This window comes from Crinia signifera, chromosome 3 (assembly GCF_055691185.1).
Source record: "Crinia signifera chromosome 3, ASM5569118v1, whole genome shotgun sequence".
Classification (NCBI taxonomy): domain Eukaryota; kingdom Metazoa; phylum Chordata; class Amphibia; order Anura; family Myobatrachidae; genus Crinia; species Crinia signifera.
In genome coordinates, this window is record NC_139219.1 from 5,836,828 (window position 1) to 5,856,849 (window position 20,022).

Consider the following 20,022-nt stretch of genomic DNA (forward strand, 5'->3'; position numbering starts at 1 on the left):
CTTAAGAACCCATTGCTTCTTGCGGATTTACCTGTTTCGTTTTCCCAATCAATGTCAGGTAAATTAAAATCCCCCATAATTAATACCTGACCCTGATTTGATGCTTGTTTGATTTGGTTTAAAAGAAGAGACTCTTCCCTTTCGTTTATATTTGTTATATCGCTGTATACTTATAGACACGCAGTTATGGTTATATCGCTGTACACTTATAGACACACGGTTATGGTTATATCGCTGTATACTTATAGACACGCGGTTATGGTTATATCGCTGTATACTTATAGACACGCGGTTATGGTTATATTGCTGTATACTTATAGACACGCGGTTATGGTTATATCGCTGTATACTTATAGACACACGGTTATGGTTATATCACTGTATACTTATAGACACGCGGTTATGGTTATATCGCTGTATACTTATAGACACGCGGTTATGGTTATATCACTGTATACTTATAGACACGCGGTTACGGTTATATCACTGTATACTTATAGACATGCGGTTACGGTTATATCACTGTATACTTATAGCCACGCGGTTATGGTTATATCGCTGTATACTTATAGACACACGGTTATGGTTATATCACTGTATACTTATAGACACGCGGTTATGGTTATATTGCTGTATACTGGGTATTGGAAAAAAAGGTTGTCACTTACAAAATGACAGGAATAAAGTTAAAATTACATTTACCCCCCCCCCCCCCCCCCCTGAGGAGAGATTCAGACAGCACTCAGACCAGTAGACCTGGTTTGGGCTGATGTATTGTAGACCTGGTTTCAGCTGATGTCCCGTAGACCCGGTTTCAGCTGATGTCTCGTAGACCTGGTTTCGGCTGATGTACCGTAGACCTGGATTGGGCTCATGTAACGTAGACCCGGTTTCAGCTGATGTCTCGTAGACCTGGTTTCGGCTGGTGTACCGTAGACCTGGTTTCGGCTGATGTACTGTAGACTTGGTTTCTGCTGTTGTACCATAGACCTGGTTTCTGCTGTTGTACCGTAGACCTGGTTTGGGCTGTTGTACCGTAGACCTGGTTTGGGCTGTTGTACCGTAGACCTGGTTTCGGCTGTTGTACCGTAGACCTGGTTTCAGCTGATGTAACCTAGACCTGGTTTCAGCTGATGTACCGTAGACCTGGTTTCAGCTGATGTACCGTAGACCTGGTTTCAGCTGATGTACCGTAGACCTGGTATGGGCTGATGGACCATAGACCTGGTTTCGGCTGATGGACCGTAGACCTGGTTTCGGCTGATACTTATGTCTCCTATTCTCTGTTGCAGGTGTGGGCTGTGAATTCCGCAGGGAGAACGCCCAGCTCCTGGGCTTCCTGCAGAACTGGCCCTGCTGCCCCAGAAGGCGTGCATGCACCCACATTTCCCACGGTGTCTTCTACTTCTGCTGTGGCCAATATAACCCCTCCGACCAAGCCCAATGGAATAATAATCCTATATAGACTTTTCTCCAGGAATAACAGGGGGGGCGAGACTGTGGTAAGTAGACATCTTATCATTAGCATTTGTTGCTTGTTGCCAGGGTTTACATGCTCATTGCCAAGGGTTTCTTTCACGTTGCCAGGGGTAAAATGCTCGTTACCAGGGGTTTCTTGGTCATTGCCAGGTTGGGAACTCCTCTAGAGCTCAGTCCTGGTTGGTGGAGGGGAGTCCCAGTGACAGACATCACTGGGATTTCCCTCGGTATCGGGGAAGAGCCGCATCTGACTATACACAGATGCATCTCTTCAAGTGCGGGGTTAGGGAATGTGAAGTTTCATTTTTTTAACTCCTTGGACAACTACTGAACAAGAGGACCGACCTGCGTGTGTGTAGGGGGGGGTGGGTGTGCTGTAGCAAGGTGAGTACGTCTATTTGACGTGTAATTTTTACCACAAATCGCATACTACATGTGCGATTTACTTGAATTGTTAACTTTTGCCTGTTTTTTTTTTTAACAAAAAAAAGTAAAAAAATCGCACCCTATCACATCTCGCCCATAGTCTGTATCCATAGCTTTCCCTGAAACACTGCCCCCAGTGTCCAGTTGTTGCAATGAAAAGTATAAGAATATACTAACATAGAAACATAAATTTGACGGCAGATAAGAACCATTTGGCCCATCTAGTCTGCCCCTTTTTTTACCCTTCAGGTAATCTCAACCCTTTTTAATCCTTATTTCTTTGCAAGGATATTCATATGCCTATCCCAAGCATGTTAAAATTTTTCTACGGTCTTAGCCTCTACCACCTCTGATGGGAGGCTATTCCACTTATCCACTACCCTTTCTGTGAAGTAATTTTTTCTAACATTTCCCCTGAACCTACCTCCCTCCAATTTCAGTGCAGGTCCTCGTGTTCTATTACTTCTTTTCCTTTGAATAAAATTTACCTCCTGTACTATGTTCAAACCCTTGATATATACACCCCTGTATATTTGAATATTTCTATCATGCCCCCCTTTCCCTTCTCTGCTCCAAACTATACATGTTAAGATATTTTAGTCTTTCCAGGTAAGTTTTGTGATGTAGGCCATGCACCATTTTAGTTGCCCTTCTTTGTACACTCTCAAATGTATTTATATCCTTCTGAAGATATGGTCTCCAGAACTGGACACAGTATTCCAGATGAGGTCGTACCAATGACATATACAGTGGCATTATTACTTCTTTTTTTTTTTTCTGCTACTGATTCCTCTCCTATGCAACCAAGCATCTGACTAGCCTTCCTCATTGCTTTATTACATTGCCTCCCTGCCTTTAAGTCACTTGAAATAGTGACTCCTCTTTCTTCCTCAGTAGTTTCCATTATAGTACCCTTGATACTATATTGAGCCTTTGGGTTTTTGAATCCCAAGTGCATAATTTTGCATTTTTAAGCATTAATCTGTAGTTGCCATGCTCTTGACCAATTCTTAGATCATCAGTCATTTGATTTACCCCTCCTGGTGTGTCTAATCTGTTGCATATCTTTGTGTCATCTGCAAAAAGGCATACTTTCCCTTCAATACCATTTGCAATGTCACTAACAAAGATATTAAAGAGCACTGGTCCAAGTACAGATCCCTGGGGTACTTCACTGGTAACATGTCCCTCCATAGAATGCACTCCATTTACTACAACTGTCTATTTCCTATCCTGATGTATTGTAGACCTGGTTTCAGCTTATCCATTAAATTGTTTTATAATCCAATCCCACGCTTTCAAGTTTATTTAGCAGCCTGCGATGTGGGACGCTGTCAAATGCCTTACTAAAGTCTAGATATGCCACATCTACAGCCCCCCCCCCTTCATCTAGTATTTTGGTCACTGAGTCAAAAAAAGTCAATGAGACTTGTTTGGCATGATCTCCCTGCAGTAAAACCATGCTGTTTTGGAACCTGTAAGTTGTTTAATTTAAGATATTCCACTATTCTTTCTTTTAATAGTGTTTCCATTAATTTCCCTACTACTGATGTAAGGTTTACTGGTCTATAGTTACTTGCTTCTTCTTTGCTTCCGCTTTTGTGCAGTGGAACTACATTTGCTCTTCTCCAGTCCTCTGGAACTGCACCTGTATCTAGTGACTGGTTGAATAAATCTGTTAATGGTGCTACCAACACATCTTTTAGTTCTTTTAGTATCCTTGGATGCACTCCGTCTGGCCCCATTGATTTATCCACTTTCAGTCTTGAAAGTTCTGTTAGGACTTTCTCCCTAGTAAATGTATTTCCATCTACCTTATTTTTATGAATGTCCTTGCAACTTAACTGTGGTCCCTTCCCTTCTCCTTCTATAGTGAATACAGAGCAAAAGTAATTATTTAGATGATCTGCAATTGCCTTGTCTCCCTCCACCAAATTCTCAGTGTCTGTCCGCAGTCTTATAATTCCTCCATTTGATTTTCTCCTTTCACTTATATACACTTAAAAAAAGTTTTGTTTCCTTTATCTAACGACTGAGCCATTTTCTCCTCAGCTTGTGCCTTGGCACGCCTGATCACTTTCTTAGCCTCCTTGCCTCTTTGTCGTTATTATTTTGAGTCTGCTTGTACAGTACTGTATGTCCTAAAGGCCATCTTTTTTGCTTTTACACTAGTTGATACCTCTTTTGAAAACCACACTGGCTTCCTTTTCCTGGTACTTTTCTTAACCCTTTTGATACAAAGCTCCGTTGCCTTTAGTATTGCACTTTTTAATTTTTTCCACCACTCCTGCACTCCTTTCAAGTTCCTCCAATCCACTAATGAGTTGCTTAAACATCTCCCTTCCTAAAATCCAACACCTTAGTTTTTGTGTGACTGGAGTTGGACCCTGCCTTGATACTAAACCATACTGCTTGATGATCACTGGATCCCAGGTTCTCACCCGCATACTTGCTTTATTCATAGAGTTAACCTGTAATACACATATATGAGACGGACTGTTTAATTTAATGGCCTATAAATCTGTTATTTTAATTATTTTAGAAAAAGGTGTTTTTCTCTTTATTTTCACAGCTGTCTGAGGGAATATCGGACACGCAGACTCTGTACGGATTGACGGCCTTTACTAATTACTCGGTGGGTGTGGAGGCCTGCACCTGTCTGACATGTTGTAGTCAGGGACCTGTGGCTGTACTGCGGACCCGGGCGGCGCCGCCCTCCCACCAGCGACCTCCACTTATAACGCACAAAGCTTCAAGGGCAGTTTCTCTGCAGTGGAGCGAGCCGCAGTCACCTAATGGCATTATTCAAAGGTAAGTGTTTAATTTCTGTGACATTTAGGAATCTCATAATTAATTAACTAAATGTCACATTTCACTCAAACACATAATAAATGAAGCTGCAGGCAGCGTGTCTTTAATCATATCATGCTGTTCCCCTGTAAGACGCGGGTGGGGGGGGGGGGGGGTGTCTTCTAATTTTTTTTATTCATAGGGTAAAGGCAGAAATCCAAACCGGGCTACAAGGGCCTGATTCATAACTGTTACCAACAAACCCATGCTGCACTGCAGTAGGGGCAGATGTTACAGGTGCAAAGAGAGTTGGCTATCTACGGATTCTATGACTATAGTGATGGTGTCGGCCAGCTTTGGGCTGGGCACCAATGAAGGGGCCATGTGATTCTTTGCACAAATACACCGCGCTGAGCAGGCCTGCCCAAGCCCGCAGCAGTCAGAAGTGCTGCTCATGCCAAGTCTGCATGCATGGTGCTATGTGTGCCATGCTCTACATCAGCCGTGTGGGCATCCAATTCCTATACAATTATTGCCAGCCCTGTAGTACACAATGGATGGAGAGCCATAGCCAGCTGTGCCATGCAGTGATTATAGTTTCCCTGGTATTGGAAAGGTCATTATACTGTCTGCGAGGTGCCCGCACTATTGGCTCCTGCTGCAGTGCCCAGATACAGATGCGATCAGTGCTCTGGTGTTATTGGTGAAGTGCTGGTTCCGCACAGCACTGTGTGATATGTGACCTACAGGGTCTGGGCTAAAGAACTAAAGAACTGACGCTCCAACTGTAGCGCCACAAATCCACAAAATCTCTATTGAATCTGACATGTATATTAGGTCAGTATTATATTATACAGTATTAGGGCAGTATTATATTATATACTATAAGGTCAGTATTATACTATATAGTATTAGGTCAGTATTATATTATACAGTATTAGGGCAGTGTTATATTATACAGTATTAGGGCAGTATTATATTATACTGTATTAGGTCAGTATTATATTATACAGTATTAGGTCAGTATTATATTAGGTACTTGTTTCCTATCTGGGCGCCCACGATTTTAATCGCGGGCATCGGGGGTAAAATCGGGGCCATCGCGGGCATCGCGGCCGATAAAAAATCGGGTGCGATGTGCCAGACGCGATGCCCGCGATTTTCCCATAGAGAACAATGTTAAATGGCTCAATTTACCCGCGATGACCGCGATTTACCATAGGAAACAATGTTAAATGGATCAATTTCCCCAAATTATCATAGGGAACAATGGGAAATGGGGCAAAAACACCCCTGAACATAAAAATGTCCCCCCAAAAGTAGTTGACGCCACCCCACCATCAACGTGAACCCGAAGCGTGGCGAGCGCAGCGAGGCCGCGAGGGGCGGCGGTACGCGTCCTCCGACCTTTTCATGCCCTACTATCCACTAGGGCGTGGAGTGAGAATAGAATAGTGTGGCGAGCGCAGCGAGCCCCGCGAGGGGACGCGGATACCTTCACAGGTAAACGCGTCCCTTCGCGGGCTTCCCAGGTGTCCGCGTCGCCATGGACACCTGGGAAGCCCGCGAGGGGACGCGTATAACTGTGAACTGTGAGGGGACGCGGGCATCGCGTCGGTCGCATCGCATGTCATTATAATGACATGCGATGTACCCGCGATGGGCGCCCAGATAGGAAACAAGTACCTTATATTATATAGTATTAGGTCAGTATTATATTATATAGTATTAGGGCAGTATTATATTATATGGTATTAGGGCAGTATTATATTATATACTATAAGGTCAGTATTATACTATATGGTATTAGGTCAGTATTATATTATACAGTATTAGGGCAGTATTATATTATATAGTATTAGGTCAGTGTTATATTATACAGTATTAGGGCAGTATTATATTATACAGTATTAGATCAGTATTATACTATATAGTATTAGGTCAGTATTATATTATACGGTATTAGGGCAGTATTATATTATATACTATAAGGTCAGTATTATACTATATAGTATTAGGTCAGTATTATATTATACAGTATTAGGGCAGTATTATATTATATACTATAAGGTCAGTATTATACTATATAGTATTAGGTCAGTATTATATTATACAGTATTAGGGCAGTATTATATTATACGGTATTAGGGCAGTATTATATTATACAATATTAGGGCAGTATTATATTATACAGTATTAGGTCAGTATTACATTATACAGTATTACGGCAGTATTACATTATACAGTATTAGGGCAGTATTATATTATACAGTATTAGGGCAGTATTATATTATACAGTATTAGGTCAGTATTATATTATACAGTATTAGGACAGTATTATATTATACAGTATTATATTTTATAGTGTTAGGGCAGTATTATATTATACGGTATTAGGGCAGTATTATATTATACGGTATTAGGGCAGTATTATATTATACAGTATTAGGTCAGTATTATATTATACAGTATTAGGTCAGTATTATATTATATAGTGTTAGGGCAGTATTATATTATACAGTATTAGGGCAGTATTATATTATAGAGTATTAGGTCAGTGTTATATTATACAGTATTAGGTCAGTATTATATTATAGAGTATTAGGTCAGGATTATATTATACGGTATTAGGGCAGTATTATATTATACGGTATTAGAGTAGTATTACATTATACGGTATTAGGGCAGTATTATATTATACGGCAGTGGTTCCCAAACTGTGCGCCGTGGCTCCCTGGGGTGCCTCGGGACACATGTAGGGGTGCCCTGGGTTGGTGGTCCAGGACCAACTCAAATTATTAATGGTTAATTATTTATAAGCAAAACCAGTGCTGGTGGCTGCCAATAATAAAATGCGTACAAACAAAAGGAAATCCTGCCCTGTATCACATAACTGACCCTAATAATCGCATATAAACCCAGTCTAATTTAAAAAAAAATTGGCCTAGGGGTGCCGTGAAAAAAATCTTATATTCTAAGGGTGCCGTGATTCAAAAAAGATTGGGAACCCCTGTTATACGGTATTAGGGCAGTATTATATTATACTCACCTATCACCCGATTCCTTAAAAAGTGCTCTCGCACTGCTGAGCGCTTCTGGAAGAAATCACGCTCCCTTGCGGATTATCTCCATTTCAAATTCATTCTTTCCTCCTTCAGCTCTGCCCTTGCTCTGGCCAAGGAATCCTACTTTAAGTCCCTCATCCTTTCCCAATCATCCAATCCCCGCAGGCTCTTCGCCACCTTCAACTCCTTGCTCTCCCCCCCTCCTCCAGCTCTTCCGTCCTCCATCGTAGCCGCTGATTTTGCTACCTACTTTTCAACCAAAATCTCCTCTCTCAGGACTGCCATCACTGCTGCCATGACCTCACCCTCTCCCTCCTCCCCTCCTACATCTCCACTCCCCTCCTTCCAACCCCTGTCCTCATTTTACCCCACCACTGCTGCTGAAGTCCACTCTATCCTTCAATCCGCTTCTCCCTCCACCTGCCCGCTTGATCCTATCCCCTCCAATATTATCCGTCGTCTCAGTCCATCAGTCTGCTCTCACCTGGCTCACCTCTTTAATCTTTCCCTATCTTATGGGATCTTCCCTTCCTCCTTCAAACACGCTCTTGTCTCCCCAATTCTCAAAAAAACAAATCTGGACCCCAACTCTCCATCCAACTACAGGCCCATCTCCCTCCTCCCTTTTGCCTCCAAACTCCTAGAACGTCTGACCTATAATCGTCTCCTAAGCCACCTTACTGCTAACTCCATTCTAGACCCCCTCCAATCCGGGTTCCGCCCTTTACATTCCACTGAAACTGCCCTGACCAAAGTCACTAACGATCTACTATCGGCTAAATCCAAAGGCCTCTTCTCTATCCTCATCCAGCTTGATCTGTCGGCTGCCTTTGACACTGTTGACCACCCTCTCCTGCTCAACACCCTCCGCTCCTTTGGCATCACTGGCACGGTCTTCTCCTGGTTCACCTCATACCTCTCCGATCGCTCCTTCTCCGTCTCCACTCCGAGCTCCTCCTCTCCTACTACCCCCCAGCCAGTCGGTGTTCCCCAAGGGTCAGTCCTTGGCCCTCTCCTCTTCTCCCTCTACACCACCTCTCTGGGCACCCTCATCAGCTCCTATGGTTTTCATTACCACCTTTATGCTGATGATACCCTAATCTATCTCTCCTCCCCCGACTTATCCCCATCACTTCTGTCCAAGGTCTCCGAATGCCTCACGGCCATCTCAGCCTGGATGACCCAACGCTTCCTGAAACTAAACATGGCTAAAACTGAACTTCTAATCTTCCATCCCCCGAACATCCCCTCTTCTCCCACTATCTACATCAGCATTGGTGAAACCGAGATCACGTCCACCGACCAAACGCGCTGCCTCGGTGTCATCATTGACTCCTCCCTCTCTTTCACCCCCCACATTCGTGCTCTCTCACAGTCTTGCCGCTTTCACCTACGCAACATCTCACGCATCAGACCATTCCTCTCCACTGACGCGACCAAAATTCTCATTCACTCTCTTGTCATCTCCCGCCTTGACTACTGCAACATCCTTCTCTCTGGGCTACCTCTCACCCGCCTCGCACCTCTCCAATCCATTCTTAACGCTGCTGCTAGGCTCATCTTCCTCTCCCGCCGCTCTACCTCGGCCTCCCCCCTCTGTTTATCTCTTCACTGGCTCCCCATTCCTTTCCGAGTTCTCTTTAAACTCCTCACCACCACCTACAAGGCTCTCTCCTCCTCCACAGCTCCCTACCTCTCTTCACTGATCTCTATCCACACTCCCTCCCGTCCTCTTCGCTCCATCGCTGACCGCCGACTGACCTCTCACCTAATCACCTCCTCCCACTCCCGTGTCCAAGATTTCTCTCGCGCTGCCCCCCTGCACTGGAACAACCTCCCGCCACCCATCAGGCTATCTGATTCCCTTACCTCCTTCAAGCGCTCCCTCAAAACCCACTTTTTTCGACTAGCCTATCCCTCCTCCTAACCTCTTTTGATCCTCCTATCCTGCCTCCGTTCCCCTCCGTTCCTACTTATCCTATTGTATTTCGTTCGTCCACCCACCTATTTTTAGTATGTTAACTCTTATGAGCAGGGCCCTCCTTCCTCACGTACTCACCCTACCTCATTACCTCACCTGTGCTCCTGTCCTGTTCTTCCCTTCCTCTACTTCATCTTCGGTCTCCTTGACTATTTTGACACCTACTTCTGAACTGATGCTGATTTTAGTTCTACCAGCTATACCCCTATTTATACTGTATCTTTCTACACACCCTGTACGTTACCTTGTAATTTGTTTTTTTTTTTTTTGCTATGTACGGCGCTGCGGACACTTTGTGGCGCCTTATAAATAAACGTACTACTACTACTACTATTAGGGCAGAATTATATTATACAGTATTAGGTCAGTATTATATTATATAGTATTAGGGTAGTATTATATTATAAAGTATTAGGGCAGTATTATATCATATAGCATTAGGGCAGTATTATATTATACAATATTAGGGCAGCATTATATTATACAGTATTAGGGCAGTATTATATGATATTATATAGTATTAGGGCAGTATTATATTATAAAGTATTAGGGCAGTATTATATTATATAGCATTAGGGCAGTATTATATTATACAGTATTAGGGCAGCATTATATTATACAGTATTAGGGCAGTATTATATGATATTATATAGTATTAGGGCAGTATTATATTATAAAGTATTAGGGCAGTATTATATTATATAGCATTAGGGCAGTATTATATTATACAGTATTAGGGCAGCATTATATTATACAGTATTAGGGCAGTATTACATTATACAGTATTAGGGTCATTATTATATTATACTGTATTAGGTCAGTATTATATTATATAGTGTTAGGGCAGTATTATAGAATACAGTATTAGGGCAGTATTATATTATATAGTATTAGGGCAGTATTATATTATACGTTATTAGGGCAGTATTATATTATACGGTATTAGGGCAATATTATATTATACGGTATTAGGTCAGTATTATATTATACGGTATTAGGTCAGTATTATATTATACGGTATTAGGGCAGTATTATATTATATAGTATTAGGTCAGTATTATATTATATAGTATAGGGTCAGTATTATATTATATAGTATTATGGCAGTATTATATTATACAGTATTAGAGCAGTATTATATTATACAGTATTAGGTCAGGATTATATTATACGGTATTAGGGCAGTATTATATTATACGGTATTAGAGCAGTATTACATTATACGGTATTAGGGCAGTATTATATTATACGGCAGTGGTTCCCAAACTGTGCGCCGTGGCTCCCTGGGGTGCCTCGGGACACAAGTAGGGGTGCCCTGGGTTGGTGGTCCAGGACCAACTCAAATTATTAATGGTTAATTATTTATAAGCAAAACCAGTGCTGGTGGCTGCCAATCATAAAATGCGTACAAACAAAAGGAAATCCTGCCCTGTATCACATAACTGACCCTAATAATCGCATATAAACCCAGTCTAATAAAAAAAAAATTAGCCTAGGGGTGCCGTGAAAAAAATCTTATATTCTAAGGGTGCCGTGATTCAAAAAAGTTTGGGAACCCCTGTTATACGGTATTAGGGCAGTATTATATTATACGGTATTAGGGCAGAATTATATTATATAGTATTAGGGTAGTATTATATTATAAAGTATTAGGGCAGTATTATATTATATAGCATTAGGGCAGTATTATATTATACAATATTAGGGCAGCATTATATTATACAGTATTAGGGCAGTATTATATGATATTATATAGTATTAGGGCAGTATTATATTATAAAGTATTAGGGCAGTATTATATTATATAGCATTAGGGCAGTATTATATTATACAGTATTAGGGCAGCATTATATTATACAGTATTAGGGCAGTATTACATTATACAGTATTAGGGTCATTATTATATTATACTGTATTAGGTCAGTATTATATTATATAGTGTTAGGGCAGTATTATAGAATACAGTATTAGGGCAGTATTATATTATATAGTATTAGGGCAGTATTATATTATACGTTATTAGGGCAGTATTATATTATACGGTATTAGGGCAATATTATATTATACGGTATTAGGTCAGTATTATATTATACGGTATTAGGTCAGTATTATATTATACGGTATTAGGGCAGTATTATATTATATAGTATTAGGTCAGTATTATATTATATAGTATAGGGTCAGTATTATATTATATAGTATTATGGCAGTATTATATTATACAGTATTAGAGCAGTATTATATTATACAGTATTAGGTCAGGATTATATTATACGGTATTAGGGCAGTATTATATTATACGGTATTAGAGCAGTATTACATTATACGGTATTAGGGCAGTATTATATTATACGGCAGTGGTTCCCAAACTGTGCGCCGTGGCTCCCTGGGGTGCCTCGGGACACAAGTAGGGGTGCCCTGGGTTGGTGGTCCAGGACCAACTCAAATTATTAATGGTTAATTATTTATAAGCAAAACCAGTGCTGGTGGCTGCCAATCATAAAATGCGTACAAACAAAAGGAAATCCTGCCCTGTATCACATAACTGACCCTAATAATCGCATATAAACCCAGTCTAATAAAAAAAAAATTAGCCTAGGGGTGCCGTGAAAAAAATCTTATATTCTAAGGGTGCCGTGATTCAAAAAAGTTTGGGAACCCCTGTTATACGGTATTAGGGCAGTATTATATTATACGGTATTAGGGCAGAATTATATTATATAGTATTAGGGTAGTATTATATTATAAAGTATTAGGGCAGTATTATATTATATAGCATTAGGGCAGTATTATATTATACAATATTAGGGCAGCATTATATTATACAGTATTAGGGCAGTATTATATGATATTATATAGTATTAGGGCAGTATTATATTATAAAGTATTAGGGCAGTATTATATTATATAGCATTAGGGCAGTATTATATTATACAGTATTAGGGCAGCATTATATTATACAGTATTAGGGCAGTATTACATTATACAGTATTAGGGTCATTATTATATTATACTGTATTAGGTCAGTATTATATTATATAGTATAGGGTCAGTATTATATTATATAGTATTATGGCAGTATTATATTATACAGTATTAGAGCAGTATTATATTATACTGTTTTTGGTGCAGTATTATATTATACGGTATTAGGGCAGTATTATATTATATAGTATTAGGGCAGTATTATATTATACAGTATTAGGGCAGTATTATGTTATACGGTATTAGGTCAGTATTATATAGTATTAGAGCGGTATTATATTATACGGTATTAGGTCAGTATTATATTATACAGTATTAGGGCAGTATTATATTATATAGTATTAGGTCAGTATTATATTATACAGTATTAGGGCAGCTTTATATTATACAGTATTAGGGCAGTATTATATTATACGGTGTTAGGGCAGTATTATATTATACGGTATTAGGGCAGTAGTATATTATACGGTATTAGGGCAGTATTATATTATATAGTATTAGGGCAGTATTATATTATACAGTATTAGGTCAGTATTACATTATACAGTATTAGGGCAGTATTATATAATACAGTATTAGGGCAGTATTATATTATACAGTATTAGGGCAGTATTATATTATACAGTATTAGGGCAGTATTATATTATACAGTATTATATTATACAGTATTAGGGCAATATTATGTTATACGGTATTAGGTCAGTATTATATAGTATTAGAGCGGTATTATATTATACGGTATTAGGTCAGTATTATATTATACAGTATTAGGGCAGTATTATATTATATAGTATTAGGGCAGTATTATATTATACAGTATTAGGGCAGTATTATATTAAACAGTATTATATTATACAGTATTAGGGCAGTATTATGTTATACGGTATTAGGTCAGTATTATATAGTATTAGAGCGGTATTATATTATACGGTATTAGGTCGGTATTATATTATACAGTATTAGGGCAGTATTATATTATATAGTATTAGGTCAGTATTATATAGTATTAGGACAGTATTATATTATACGGTATTAGGGCAGTATTATATTATACGGTATTAGGGCAGTATTATATTATACGGTATTAGGGCAGTATTATATTATATAGTATTAGGTCAGTATTACATTATACAGTATTAGGGCAGTATTATATTATATAGTATTAGGGCAGTATTATATTATACAGTATTAGGGCAGTATTATATTATACAGTATTATGGCAGTATTATATTATACAGTATTAGGGCAGTATTATGTTATACGGTATTAGGTCAGTATTATATAGTATTAGAGCGGTATTATATTATACGGTATTAGGTCAGTATTATATTATACAGTATTAGGGCAGTATTATATTATATAGTATTAGGGCAGTATTATATAGTATTAGGGCAGTATTATATTATACGGTATTAGGGCAGTATTATATTATACGGTATTAGGGCAGTATTATATTATACGGTATTAGGGCAGTATTATATTATATAGTATTAGGGCAGTATTATATTATACAGTATTAGGTCAGTATTATATTATACAGTATTAGGGCAGTATTATATTATACAGTATTAGGGCAGTATTATATTATACAGTATTATATTATACAGTATTAGGGCAATATTATGTTATACGGTACAGTATTTGGTCAGTATTATATAGTATTAGAGCGGTATTATATTATACGGTATTAGGTCAGTATTATATTATACAGTATTAGGGCAGTATTATATTATATAGTATTAGGGCAGTATTATATTATATAGTATTAGGTCAGTATTATATTATATAGTATTAGGGCAGTATTATATTATACAGTATTAGGGCAGTATTATATTATATAGTATTAGGGCAATATTATATTATACAGTATTAGGGCAGTATTATATTATACAGTATTAGGGCAGTATTATATTATATAGTATTAGGGCAGTATTACATTATACAGTATTAGGGCAGTATTATATTATACAGTATTAGGGCAGTATTATATTATACAGTATTAGGGCAGTATTATATTATACAGTATTAGGGCAGTATTATATTATACAGTATTAGGGCATTATTATATTATACAGTATTAGGGCAGTATTATATTATCCAGTATTAGGGAAGTATTATATTATATAGTATTAGGGCAGTATTATATTATACAGTATTAGGGCAGTATTATATTATACAGTATTAGGTCAGTATTATATTATATTATACATTATTAGGGCAGTATTATATTATACAGTATTAGGTCAGTATTACATTATACAGTATTAGGGCTGTGTTATATTATACAGTATTAGGTCAGTATTATATTATACAGTATTAGGTCAGTATTATATTATACAGTATTAGGGCAGTATTATATTATATAGTATTAGGGCAGTATTATATTCTATAGTATTAGGGCAGTATTATATAGTATTAGGGCAGTATTATATTATACAGTATTAGGGCAGTATTATATTATATTATATAGTATTAGGTCAGTATTACATTATACAGTATTAGGGTCATTATTATATTATACTGTATTAGGTCAGTATTATATTATATAGTGTTAGGGCAGTATTATAGTACACCGTATTAGGGCAGTATTATATTATATAGTATTGGGGACGTATTATATTATACGGTATTAGGGCAGTATTATTTTATATGGTATTAGGGCAGTATTATATTATACGTATTAGAGCAGTATTATTTTATACGGTATTAGGGCAGTATTATTTTATACGGTATTAGGTCAGTATTATATTATACGGTATTAGAGCAGTATTACATTATACGGTATTAGAGCAGTATTACATTATACGGTATTAGGTCAGTATTATATTATACGGTATTATTGCAGTATTATTTTATATAGTATTAGGGCAGTATTATATTATACAGTATTAGGTCAGTATTATATTATACAGTATTAGGTCAGTATTATACAGTATTAGGGCAGTATTATATTATATGGTATTAGGTCAGTATTACATTATACAGTATTAGGGCAGTATTATATTATATGGTATTAGGTCAGTATTATATTATATGGTATTAGGGCAGTATTATTTTATATAGTATTAGGGCAGTACTATATAATACAGTATTAGGGCAGTGTTACATTATACAGTATTAGGGCAGTATTATATTATACGGTATTAGGTCAGTATTATATTATACGGTATTAGGGCAGTATTATATTATACGGTATTAGGGCAGTATTATATTATATGGTATTAGGTCAGTATTATATTATACGGTATTAGGGCAGTATTATATTATACGGTATTAGGGCAGTATTATTTTATATAGTATTAGGGCAGTACTATATAATACAGTATTAGGGCAGTGTTATATTATACAGTATTAGGGCAGTGTTATATTATACAGTATTAGGGCAGTATTATATTATATGGTATTAGGTCAGTATTATATTATATGGTATTAGGTCAGTATTATATTATACGGTATTAGGGCAGTATTATTTTATATAGTATTAGGGCAGTATTATATTATATAGTATTAGGGCAGTATTATATTATACAGTATTAGGGCAGTATTATATTATACAGTATTAGGGCAGTATTATATTATATAGTATTAGGGCAGTATTATATTATACAGTATTAGGGCAGTATTACATTATACAGTATTAGGGCAGTATTATATTATACAGTATTAGGGCAGTATTACATTATACAGTATTAGGGCAGTATTATATTATACAGTATTAGGGCAGTATTATATTTTACAGTATTAGGGAAGTATTATATTAAATAGTATTAGGGCAGTATTATATTATACAGTATTAGGGCAGTATTATATTATACAGTATTAGGGCAGTATTATATTATATTATACATTATTAGGGCAGTATTATATTATACAGTATTAGGTCAGTATTACATTATACAGTATTAGGGCTGTGTTATATTATACAGTATTAGGTCAGTATTATATTATACAGTATTAGGTCAGTATTATATTATACAGTATTAGGGCAGTATTATATAGTATTAGGGCAGTATTATATTATATAGTATTAGGGCAGTATTATATAGTATTAGGGCAGTATTATATTATACAGTATTAGGGCAGTATTATATTATATTATATAGTATTAGGTCAGTATTACATTATACAGTATTAGGGCTGTGTTATATTATACAGTGTTAGGTCAGTATTATATTATACAGTATTAGGTCAGTATTATATTATACAGTATTAGGGCAGTATTATATAGTATTAGGGCAGTATTATATTATACAGTATTAGGGCAGTATTATATTATACAGTATTAGGGCAGTATTATATTATATAGTATTAGGGCAGTATTATATTATACAGTATTAGGGCAGTATTACATTATACAGTATTAGGGCAGTATTATATTATACAGTATTAGGGCAGTATTATATTTTACAGTATTAGGGAAGTATTATATTAAATAGTATTAGGGCAGTATTATATTATACAGTATTAGGGCAGTATTATATTATACAGTATTAGGTCAGTATTATATTATATTATACATTATTAGGGCAGTATTATATTATACAGTATTAGGTCAGTATTACATTATACAGTATTAGGGCTGTGTTATATTATACAGTATTAGGTCAGTATTATATTATACAGTATTAGGTCAGTATTATATTATACAGTATTAGGGCAGTATTATATAGTATTAGGGCAGTATTATATTATATAGTATTAGGGCAGTATTATATAGTATTAGGGCAGTATTATATTATACAGTATTAGGGCAGTATTATATTATATTATATAGTATTAGGTCAGTATTACATTATACAGTATTAGGGTCATTATTATATTATACTGTATTAGGTCAGTATTATATTATATAGTGTTAGGGCAGTATTATAGTACACCGTATTAGGGCAGTATTATATTATATAGTATTAGGGATGTATTATATTATACGGTATTAGGGCAGTATTATTTTATATGTTATTAGGGCAGTATTATATTATACGGTATTAGAGCAGTATTATTTTATACGGTATTAGGGCAGTATTATTTTATACGGTATTAGGTCAGTATTATATTATACGGTATTAGAGCAGTATTACATTATACGGTATTAGAGCAGTATTACATTATACGGTATTAGGTCAGTATTATATTATACGGTATTATTGCAGTATTATTTTATATAGTATTAGGGCAGTATTATATTATACAGTATTAGGTCAGTATTATATTATACAGTATTAGGTCAGTATTATACAGTATTAGGGCAGTATTATATTATATGGTATTAGGTCAGTATTACATTATACAGTATTAGGGCAGTATTATATTATATGGTATTAGGTCAGTATTATATTATATGGTATTAGGGCAGTATTATTTTATATAGTATTAGGGCAGTACTATATAATACAGTATTATGGCAGTGTTATATTATACAGTATTAGGGCAGTATTATATTATACTTTATTAGGTCAGTATTATATTATACGGTATTAGGGCAGTATTATATTATACGGTATTAGGGCAGTATTATATTATATGGTATTAGGTCAGTATTATATTATACGGTATTAGGGCAGTATTATATTTTACAGTATTAGGGAAGTATTATATTAAATAGTATTCTGGACAGAAACTGCCAACCAACTTAACATCTTTGTATCAAAGTGAATAAGAAAGACACCAGCAACCCAGAAAACCAAGACTGCTTTGAGTGAGCTCACTTCATTCTCACATCACACTACTCCTGGCTGCTTAATCTGCCTATTCAGCTGTGATATCACCATTTCTCCATCTGCTAAAACTTTTTGAATATCACTCTTTATGCTTGCACTGTCAGTTTTGAAAATGCCCAGCTGTACCTCTTATGACTTTACCTCTCTTGCTGTTCCATTGAGAGTAGGTGTCCCTGATTATTTTATTCTTGGCCCTCTTCTCTATCTCTACATGTCCTCTCTGGGTGAACTTATTTGTTCACTCGACTTCCACTATGCCGAAAATACTAAAATCTACCCCTCGTTTCCTGATCGCTCTCCTTCCATCCTAACTCATATCTCCAACTGTCTCTCTGCTGTCTACTCTTGGATGACCCATCGCTTTTTTAGACTTAAAATATCAAACACTAAGCTGACCTCTTCCGACCCTCCTGCATAAAACCCGACCATCTCTCATCCTAACCTGTTTATGCCCACCTCTCCCCCTTCTGTGTTATACCTGTCTGTCTAAGCCTCCCCTTTAGAATGTAAGCTCTCACGGGCAGGGCCCTCTCTCCTCATGTGCCTTTCTTAGAATATATAAACCACTGCCACCCTGATAATTGCTTCAGTGTCCTGTCCCCTGATGTAACTATCTGTATTAACCATGTACTTGTCCTAAACTGTCTTGTAATGTAATTTTGTTTTGTGTTTGCTCATAACTATGCTCTGTACAGCGCTGCGGAATTTGTATGCGCTATATAAGAAACTGTTAATAAATAAATAAATAAATAAATTAGGGCAGTATTATATTATACAGTATTAGGGCAGTATTATATTATACAGTATTAGGTCAGTATTATATTATATTATACATTATTAGGGCAGTATTATATTATACAGTATTAGGTCAGTATTACATTATACAGTATTAGGGCTGTGTTATATTATACAGTATTAGGTCAGTATTATATTATACAGTATTAGGTCAGTATTATATTATACAGTATTAGGGCAGTATTATATAGTATTAGGGCAGTATTATATTATATAGTATTAGGGCAGTATTATATAGTATTAGGGCAGTATTATATTATACAGTATTAGGGCAGTATTATATTATATTATATAGTATTAGGTCAGTATTACATTATACAGTATTAGGGTCATTATTATATTATACTGTATTAGGTCAGTATTATATTATATAGTGTTAGGGCAGTATTATAGTACACCGTATTAGGGCAGTATTATATTATATAGTATTAGGGACGTATTATATTATACGGTATTAGGGCAGTATTATTTTATATGTTATTAGGGCAGTATTATATTATACGGTATTAGAGCAGTATTATTTTATACGGTATTAGGGCAGTATTATTTTATACGGTATTAGGTCAGTATTATATTATACGGTATTAGAGCAGTATTACATTATACGGTATTAGAGCAGTATTACATTATACGGTATTAGGTCAGTATTATATTATACGGTATTATTGCAGTATTATTTTATATAGTATTAGGGCAGTATTATATTATACAGTATTAGGTCAGTATTATATTATACAGTATTAGGTCAGTATTATACAGTATTAGGGCAGTATTATATTATATG

The 20,022-nt window shown here is 36.2% G+C and overlaps 1 protein-coding gene across 6 annotated transcripts in view; it reads left to right on the top strand.

The window, feature by feature from the left end:
- The window catches only part of USH2A (usherin), a 739,769-nt gene that overhangs the window by 678,088 nt on the left and 41,659 nt on the right, over nucleotides 1–20,022 (top strand). For all 6 annotated transcript variants that reach the window (XM_083175163.1, XM_083175160.1, XM_083175162.1 and 3 more), the window contains exons 64-65: nucleotides 1,293–1,502; nucleotides 4,478–4,716. In XM_083175163.1, the coding sequence (XP_083031289.1) occupies nucleotides 1,293–1,502; nucleotides 4,478–4,716 (449 nt within the window). The remainder of the gene's footprint in view (nucleotides 1–1,292; nucleotides 1,503–4,477; nucleotides 4,717–20,022) is intronic.